This window comes from Monoraphidium neglectum (genome assembly GCF_000611645.1).
Source record: "Monoraphidium neglectum strain SAG 48.87 unplaced genomic scaffold scaffold00697, whole genome shotgun sequence".
Taxonomy (NCBI): domain Eukaryota; kingdom Viridiplantae; phylum Chlorophyta; class Chlorophyceae; order Sphaeropleales; family Selenastraceae; genus Monoraphidium; species Monoraphidium neglectum.
In genome coordinates this window covers 1-8,887 of record NW_014012931.1, presented here as the reverse complement: position 1 = coordinate 8,887, position 8,887 = coordinate 1, and the positions used below count along the sequence as shown (strand labels likewise).

At 66.3% G+C, this 8,887-nt stretch overlaps 2 protein-coding genes across 2 annotated transcripts in view; both read right to left on the bottom strand.

Moving 5' to 3' along the window:
- Positions 1 to 4,876, bottom strand: part of MNEG_4866 (hypothetical protein) — a gene marked incomplete at both ends in the record, with an annotated part of 7,093 nt that extends 2,217 nt beyond the window's left edge. Inside the window, 12 exons of the mRNA XM_014046657.1 lie at positions 170 to 283; positions 554 to 747; positions 1,214 to 1,302; positions 1,500 to 1,700; positions 1,980 to 2,056; positions 2,321 to 2,443; positions 2,622 to 3,116; positions 3,322 to 3,386; positions 3,591 to 3,702; positions 3,963 to 4,072; positions 4,514 to 4,631; positions 4,811 to 4,876. Coding sequence (XP_013902111.1) covers positions 170 to 283; positions 554 to 747; positions 1,214 to 1,302; positions 1,500 to 1,700; positions 1,980 to 2,056; positions 2,321 to 2,443; positions 2,622 to 3,116; positions 3,322 to 3,386; positions 3,591 to 3,702; positions 3,963 to 4,072; positions 4,514 to 4,631; positions 4,811 to 4,876 — 1,764 coding nt within the window. The remainder of the gene's footprint in view (positions 1 to 169; positions 284 to 553; positions 748 to 1,213; positions 1,303 to 1,499; positions 1,701 to 1,979; positions 2,057 to 2,320; positions 2,444 to 2,621; positions 3,117 to 3,321; positions 3,387 to 3,590; positions 3,703 to 3,962; positions 4,073 to 4,513; positions 4,632 to 4,810) is intronic.
- Positions 4,877 to 8,126: 3,250 nt separating this feature from the next.
- MNEG_4865 (hypothetical protein) lies at positions 8,127 to 8,879 on the bottom strand (the record flags this gene model as incomplete). Its single annotated transcript, XM_014046656.1, has 1 exon — positions 8,127 to 8,879. The coding sequence occupies one exon, from the start codon at positions 8,877 to 8,879 to the stop codon at positions 8,127 to 8,129; it is 753 nt and encodes a 250-aa protein (XP_013902110.1).
- Positions 8,880 to 8,887: the final 8 nt, after the last annotated feature.

The window sequence follows — 8,887 nt, the reverse complement described above, 5'->3', positions numbered from 1 at the left end:
AAGGCTGCGTCATATATGAGCGCCTGCAGAGCAGCCGCGACACGTTTCCGAGCGTGGGAGCTGCGCGCATGCGCCAGGCGGGCAGGTCGCGGCCCCCTTTGCGCATCCCCTGAGGCACCGCCGCCCCCCAGGGGCGCGCGGCACACACACCCCCCCCCCTGGCCCGCACCCTGGCGACGGCGTCCTTGCCGGCGGTGCGGCCCGCGGTCGACCCCTTGAGGTCGTAGCGCTCGTGGATCTGCAGGTCTGTGCTGAAGAGGTTGGCCATGACCACGAAACGCACCTTTGACGGATCCAAGGAGTTGCGAGGTCACGAGGCGAAGAGGAAGACGGCCAAGTGGTCGAGGTGGAGGGGAGGGAGGGGGCAAGGTGGGGTGGGGGTGTGGGCGAGGGAGGGGTGCGTGCGAGAAGGCAGGTTGTAGGGTGCAAGTGTGGAGCGCCACGGGGGTGGCCCAGAGGAGCGGGGATCACGCGCGGCAGCTCAGCGGCCGGCCAGGTCGCGCGCGCCCGACGCAGGGCAGAGCAGCGCAGCGGCTGCGAACTTGCTCCCCACCTTGCGGCCGCCCGAGCTGGCCGAGGTGATGCTGTAGAGACCATACACCCTGACCAGCAGGCTGTTGGGGTGCGCCAGCATGTGGCTGTAGTAGGCCGGCAGCAGGCGCCGCAGCAGGTCAAACTCGGCCTTGCGGATGGTTTTGACCAGCAGCTTGTCGTCGGCGGACAGAAAGAACACGCTGCCAGACTTGCCTGTTGTTTTTGAAAAGGAGAGGGGGAGGGGGCGGAGGGGGTCGGTCGGGCATGGCTCGAGGCAGTTTGCTTGCAGGGATTGCGGGGCGTGGGCGTGCGGCCGGCGGAAGCCCGTGCGTCACAGGCCTGGCCGAACGACAGGGGCTCGGCCGATGTGTGTGCATGTGGCATGCGTGGAAAGCAGCGCTGCGCAGACAGGCTGCCAGGCACTTGAGTGCAACAGTGTCGGGCGGCGAGCGACGAGGCAGCATGTGGTGCGCACTCCGACCCGTCCCCTTAGTCACATTGCATTACATCACACCGCGAGTCTGCAAGCAGTGAGGGTTGAGGGTCCCTTTGGGATGGGAAACTCCCTTTGGAATGGGAAAGATGCCATTGGAGAAGGAAAACCCTGGCTACAAAAGGCAGGGTAATGCCCGCAGCCTCAAAGCTTGCGCTCGCGTGCTGCGCGTGTCGTCACGCCCACCTGGCGAGTTGAGCAGCCTGAGGGCCTGGTCAGAGCAGAGCTCCTGCACCATGTCCGACGGCTGCCAGCCAAACGCGTCACGCAGGTTGCTGGGGGTGATGAGGGCGGGTGGTCCCAGGTCGACGGCGCGTCAGCGTCAAGGGGTGGAAGAGAGGGCTCGCCGCAGCGCATGCGGCGCATCACCGACAGGATGGGACGACAGGCGGCGGAGCGCTGTTGTGACTCGACGACTGCATGTCACGACGAAGCCGCCGACAAACCCGCCTCGACCGCCCGCCCCGCCCACCGGAAGACCAGCGGGCAGTAGTCCCGCCACTCAAAGTCGCTCGAGGCGCGGTGCAGGGGGGTGTCTACAGAGCCCCCCCGGGGGAACGCGGCGACCACCTTCCGCTCAAACGCCTCTGGAGGCAGCGGCCGCGGGCCGGGGACGGCGGGCGGGCCGGGCGAGACGCCCTCCGCCGCGGACTGCGCCCGCGTCACGCTCCACCTGGAGGGGGGCGGGGTGGTCCAGTCCGCGGCCAGTCCGCGATTCGAGCGGTGTGTCAAGGAGGCGTCCAGGTACAGTGGATGACTCCGAAATGGCGCGGCAAACGCCCGCCACACACAACCATCGAACACACCAAACGCCGCTGACTCCTCATGACCAGCTTTCCCCAAAGGCAGCCACCGGCCATAAACAGCTCGGGTCCCTCCCAAATGCCACAAACACAATAGCTGCGCCCCTGCAGGCGTGACACAATACCTGGAAGGCCTGCCGCACGCCCACCTGATGCCAGCCTGCAGGCCCACCATGAGGTCAAAGCTGCTGTTGTCCTTGTATACCAACTGACCCAGCCGCGTGGTCTTTTGGATGGGACGCGGATGGGGGCCGCGCGCAGCGGTCGGGGCCGGTTGAGGGGGAGACAGGGTTCGAGAGGGTGAGAGACTGAGACGCGGCCGTTATGGTGCATGTTGGAGGCAGCGCTTAACTCTGCCCTGCCTCCTGCCCCTGAAATTCAACGCGCTGCTTTCGCACAGCTTGCGGTTTGCAGAGGTCGGGGGTATGGCGGCGCAGCGTCGTGATAAACCACCAGTGGAAGGGTTGAGCGGGCGGCGCGGGGCCCGCACCTTCCTGGTGTGCCGCAGCCCGTGGTTCAGCTGGCGCCGCACCCTGTCGGGCTTCCCGAGGATGTGCAGCGCCTCGGACGCCTGCAGCAGCGACTGCCGCACCAGCCGGCCGCGGTCGTACTCCTGGGATGGGGGCATCGAAGGGATTCCTCAGGGCGACGCCAAAAAGAACCTCATACCGCGGGCGGCAAGCACTGTCCCAGATGCGTGCAGGATGCCATGAATTTAGATTTCTGGAAACAATCCGGAGGTGTGCAAGCATGCACATGAATGCAGGCCCGGTCAGCTGGTCGACGCACACCTTGACCAGCACCACGCCGGCAGGCAGGCCGGCTGCGGCGGCCACGCCACCTGCGCCCGCACCGACGGCTGCGCCGCCGCCGCCTCCGCTGCCGCCGCTGCTGGCATGTTGGTGCCCCGACCCGCCTGCCGCCGAGCCGCCGTCGCGCACGGCGCCGCCCTCCTCGGCCTCGATGCCGCCCGGCCCGCCGGCCGCGACCGCAGCCTCCGCGGCCGCCTCATGAGACAATGCTGATCTCGCGCTGGCCCCCTGCGCCGCCGCCGCCGCGCCCCCTGCGCCCGGCCTGCCGCCGCTGCCGGCAGTCCCAGGACTGTGGTGCGCGTCCTGCGCACCGCCGCCGCCGCCGCCGCCGCCGCCGCCGCCGCCGCCGCCACTGGGCCCGGTTGGCGGGGGCCGCTGCACCCCGACGCCGTGCTTCTTCCCCGCCTCCCAGAATCCGCGGTAGGTGGCGCCGTCCGCAAACGTGAACAGGCCCAGGCCGTCTTCCCGGCCGTCCTGTACGTGGCCAGGGTTCGGAGCAGCAATGACAGGGGCGCAGGGGGGGGATTGAGATGCCGGCCGCGTGGCTCAGCGACCGGGCCGGCGAGCAGCGAGCTCAGGTGGGCTGGAGCGCCGGGCGGGCACCGCCGCAGGGGCCGACGGGCGCCGGGGAGCGGTGGCCCAGCGGCTGGCCAGCCGGAACGCACGCGTACGCGCGCACCTTCCAGCCGCCGTCGTAGCGCTCCCCAGTGCTCCACACAAATGTGCCCTGGCCCTCCATTTTGCCTGAAGGGGGGGGGGGGCACTGGCCGGCCGGGCTGAGCAGCGGGCACGTGTGCAGCCAACAGGGATCCCCGTCCCCAGCCGCGCGGCCCTCGAGAAGCTGCCAGGCAGTCGCCTATGCACACACTGCTCGGCCGGCCGTTTAGCACTGCACTCAGAGGTTTGGCCGGGGAAAGAACAACCTCCCGTCCACGGCGCCGCCCCCACCTTGCCGCCACTCCCCGTCATACTCGTTCCCGTCCGCCCATACGTAGCGCCCCGGCCCGTGCGGCCGCCCCGTGTCCCAGAGCCCCTCGTAAGAGTCCCCGTTGCTGTACGTCTGCGCGGCGCCAAAGGCCATCCGACAGCGGCACGGCGCGGCAAGCAGCAGCAAATATCAGTCCTAGAACCATCACAACCGGCAAGCCGATGCGGGCACGCGTCGACGGCGGCCGCTGCATTAGCTAAATATGGGTGTGTCTGAAACAAGCAACTGCGAGCTCACGGCCGCTTGGGTCATGGCTGCCGAAGGAGAGCATCAAGCCGCGGCTGCCCAAGGCGTTGACAGCAGGGGGCAAGGGGGCGGCAGCTGCCGCGCACCTTCCTGCCGAGGCCGTGCTTTGCGTCCTTGCGCCAACCCCCGGAGTAGCGGCTGCCGTCCGGCGCCTCAAAGCTGCCCACGCCGTGCATGAACCCCCCCTGCCACTCCCCTGCGGGCGCGGCGGGGGGACATGGCGCGGAGCGCTTCAACGTTCGCAGCAGGGGCGTGTCTGGAGGGGGGGTGGTGGGACTAGGGGCTGGACACGGGCGGATTAAGACGAGGCAGCCGCGTGCGCGGCCTTGAGAGGGTGAGGCTTGAGGGCGAGGCTTGCGGTTACAACGCCGGCGGCGCCGCCGCGGGGTTTGGGAGGCGTGCTTGTTGCAACCAGGGCTGGGTACCCGCCCAGGGCCCCGCGGTCTAGCCACAACAACATGCTGCAAGCAGCTGCCGCGCCGCCGCGCCAAAACAACGTGCTGCATCCAGCTGCCCCGCCGCAATGCTGATCCCCCGTGTCCCCAGGCAGCAGCACGACACCGAGATGCAGGCGGCGCAGGCGCGCCCCGTCAGCCACCTCGTGAGCCGCGTGCGGCGGCGAGGGGGGGACACGCACCATGGTAGGATGCCCGGCTCGGCCAGGTGTACGTTCCCACGCCGTGCTTTGCCCCGTCCCTCCAGCTTCCGGTGTACACGCTGCCGTCGGCCCAGAGGTACTTGCCCTCGCCAGAGGGCTGCCGGAGGGCGGCAAAGAACGCGGGCGACCGCGCTCGGCGTGAATGGTGTGGGCACCATCGGGCGTGCCCCTGGGATCGTGGTGGCTGTCGCAAGCCGGTGCCGCGGTGCTGGCACAGCAGGAGAATGACTGCGTGCTGCGCCACGCCTTCACAGGCACATCACCGCGCACGCCCACCATGCCGCTCTTCCAGCCGCCGATGTAGGAGTCGCCATTCGCAAACTTCTTGTGGCACGTCTCCATCGTGGGGGCCGCGAGCACCACGGGCGCCGGGCGCCGCCCCCACGTTCGACCCCTCCGCCCAGGCTCCTGTTGCGCAACGGTAACCGTGCCCCTGGATGGTCAGGGTCGTCTCTGCCGCGGAGGGCTGCACGGTGTTTGGTGGCTCGGGCGCCTGCTGAGCATCTCTCCCAAAGCAGCGGAAAGCGCGCACACATGGCCCAGCAGAGCAGCAGCAGCTTGGACTCAGAGTGACGCGACTGCCAAGTGCGACCTGTGCCGCAGATCGCTGCGTCAGCATATCACTCACTTCTCAAATTTTGTATAGATGCCTTGCACAACCCAACACGGTCCCTGATCGACCTCAGAAAAGGACCCCGCAGGCTACCGGTAACAATCCTCTCCCGGACAAAGAGCAACCTCGATACTGGACGTGATTTTGCTTTGTTATGTGTTCTACAATGGAGTTCAGCGCGCCGTCTGTCTCTCGTGCCAACGTCAGTGGGACTTCTCTAATGCTGGAGTCTAGTATAGATCACGATGGCCCGAGAAGTAAAGGAGCACGAGACTGCAGAAGGTTGAAGAAAGCTGTGGTGAGCCAGACTTGCAGCAGCAACGTAGATCCCGAGAAGGCGTAGTAACCCACGTCGTCACCAGCAGTGAAGCCAGCCACCTGCAGCCGTGCCTGACAACAGAAGTTTGAGGCAGGCCGTAGTGTGAGGCAAGTTGGCAACCAAGAACGGGCAACATCCCTCTGGTAATGGCGTGATGGCAAGGCCGCTGACGTGCCTGCCTTTTGCGCATGGACACTGAAGATGTGTTGGCAACGAGCTGCCGTGTGCGTGGTCACCAGATTACACAGACCCCAAGACTCGAGACAATGCGCGTTGGCGTTGTTGGTTGGGTAGTGCTTGGCGCGGGGGCGGCTGCTGCGGTGTTCTAAATTGCATTGGATGCCGCTTTGGGGCCAGAGCCCCTTGCTTTGTGCCAACGTCTTTGAATCAGTTGCGGAAACCCATCAAAACTGCCAGTATCAGTAACACCTCTTATGTTTCGAGTTCGTACACACTGTGTAAGTCTTCATTCCCTAGAGTCCTGCCCTATGCGGACACAAGGGTCACGGGCCAGCTGAAGCAAAGCCGACGCGCTTCTGCCGCAGGGGGCCGTCCGCTTCAAGGTGTGCCACCATCGCGGCCGCCACGTCCTCATAGCTGGCAGAACGCAGCTGCAGGAACGTGCGCATGGGGCCAGGGCGCAGGGCTGAGACGTTGCAGCTTGTCCTTCAGTGCCATTGTTTGCCATTTGCAAAGGTGAGATTGCGTGGAAAAAGCATGTTGATGGGGGGCCAGATCAGGGATTGCTGCACCCGGCTGCCAGCCAAACCGACCCCACCTGATCTCTTGCTGTGGCGAACGCTGGCAGCAGCAGCGCTGTCGGCAGCCACGCGCTCCAGCCGGGCAGCTCCAGCGGCGCCACCTCGGTCGTCACTCGCACGCGGGCCGTCTCCACAGGGTGACGCCCGGTGGGGGCGTCAAACATGACTCCAGGGCAGGCCAGGCTCCAGTCCAGGGAGGCTCCCTCTGATTGCAGGAGCTCATAATGGTCCTTGTGTATCAGGTACTTCAAAAATTCAAGGTGTGAAAGGGCCGGGCAGGGCGGGTTTCCGTGGGTCTGCTTGCGAAATCAGCACAGGGGTCGCACTTTGATGCATGACATTTTGATGCGAGATGCAGGGGCGGGGCACTACGAGCAGGATCCCCGGCTGCTGCTGCGCTTGAGCATTCGGTCTGCATGGGCCTGTGTGCGGTCACCTTGCTGGGGAAACCTGGGACGTCCACCAGCTTGACGCCTGGCCGGCCGGGAACGTCCAGCACCCCTGGAGAGATGGGCGGCGCAGCAGACAGCGCTGGTGTGAGGCAGAGGACTTGTCGCATAAGCAGACGAATTATGCAACAACATTCAGCAAGTATCACTTACTTCATCATGCATGTGTTGCGAACAGCTTCGCTTGCCCTCCTTGCGGAATATGATGGGGAGCTCAGCCCTGCCCTTCGTTCACGAGCCGTGCGCACCGGCGCCAGCCAGCACCCAAAGCCGCCGCGGCCCCTCCAAGCACTCCACAGCGGCCCGCACCGCGCTGCCGACCAGCCGCTGCAGCGGCCGCCCCTCCTCATAGTTTCGCCCGATGTACCCGGCCGCCTGCACCGCCGCCTGCTGGCCGCGCATTGCGCTGCGCAGCTGCTGGGCGTCGATGACGTCACCCTGCACCACCCTGACCTTCCGGAGCGTCTCTGGCGGTATTCCGGCGGACTGGAGCTTTTGGGGGTCCCTCACGAATGCAGTGACCTCATGACCGGCTGTGAGGGCGGTGTGGGGCGAGGGGCGGCGTTGACCCTGGTCCTCGCAGGTCAAGGTGACATGAACAGTGTGACATGCTCCGTAGCAGTCGCAGCGTGCGTAGAGGGTGCGTCGTGAAATGCCTGCAATTCATGGAATTACCTCGAGCTGCGCAGCTGGCGGGGGCAAGCTTGTTACCCAATTGTCAGTGGTGAAAGGCAGCATTGCCCGTGCTCTGCTGGTACCCTTGCTCGCCTGCAACAGCGCTTTCAACCACGCGCGAGCCGACATTGCCGCTTGCGCCCAGGACGACGAGCCTCATGAGATACACTTGTCCACGTGCATGGCATCACCTAGCTGCAGTTCATTGGGGATCTGCAGATCGCGTTTCGTGAGCCCGCTGGCAGCACGGTTTGTAGAAATAAGTGTTTGTTCACTTAAATAATACGCACACATTCATTATCTACCAGGCAATAAGTTCTTTGCTGATGGCTCAGCGTTGCATATGACGGCGCAACATCAGTCATACTGTAGCCAGCCATGGCTGCGGCGGATCCCGCGTGCTGATGCGACTCACATGCCTGACCCAAGACATAGTGATGCAGCGAGCGGAACCCTTGTGAGGATGATAAGAGCTGCCGGCTGAGTGCTGTACTGCTGGCAAGAGGTGATCAAATCCGTGGTCGAGCGTGGCTGGCCTGCCGCAGGGGCTTAGTCATCACCGTCTCATCTGCTGCAATACGGTGCCTTGACACCTCACAAGCCTGCCTCTTGTTCGCATGCCATGGATGATAAGTTGAAACTTGAAGCAATCAAATGACTACATGAGCAAGCGACGACGCACTACGATTGTCGCTACATGAGCAAGGCACAATGCGCCACCTTCGCGGGCGCCCGTCCGTACCCCAGCCCGTCCGTACCCCAGCCCGAGGCGCCGTCACAGCACCACGCACACGCGCACCGCGCCCGCGCGCCACAGCAGCGCCGGGTTGACCAACCGCTCCACACGCGGCCCCCTCGGGCCCGCCCCCGCCCCCGGGGCCCTGTCCCCGCCGCCAGAGCCCGCGCCCCCGACGCCGACCAGCCGCAGGATGTGGTACCAGTCTCCCGCCGCCTCTGCGAATTCAAACTCCCGCCTGGACATTTCGAAGAGCTGCTTTCCCGCCGAGCGCGAGGCCTTGACCTCGACGAACACAGCCGCGCCGTCCGGGCCGGCCAGCCGGATGTCATACGGCAGCCCGCTCTCCCCGGCCGCGTTCTCCCAGATCACGTCCCAGCCGCCGCCCGACGCGGCCGCGGCGCTCGTCAGGTAGTGGTACGCGAGCTCTTCCCCGTATCGTCCGACGGCGGCGGCGTCTGCGGACGCCGCGTCCGAGCTTGACGAGGCTGCGGCCGGCGGCGGCGGCAGCGGGCCGGCGGCCGCGCGCACCGACTCCGGGACCTCCGACGCCGCTTGGAGCCGCGCCGCGGCGTCGGCGGCGGAGACGGACGGCGTCCAGGGGCCGCCGCCGCCGGAGCGGCGGCCGGCGGCGGCGGAAGCGCGTTCGCCGGCGCCGCCGCGGCCGCGCGCTCCCTGGGGCTCAGCGCGGTTGCCGCCACCTTCGGCTGCCTCGCCCCTCCCTGCGCCTCTGCCGTCTACACCAGGCGGGCCTCTTGACACGCCGCCTCCTCCAACCCCTCCTCCTCTCATCCCACCAC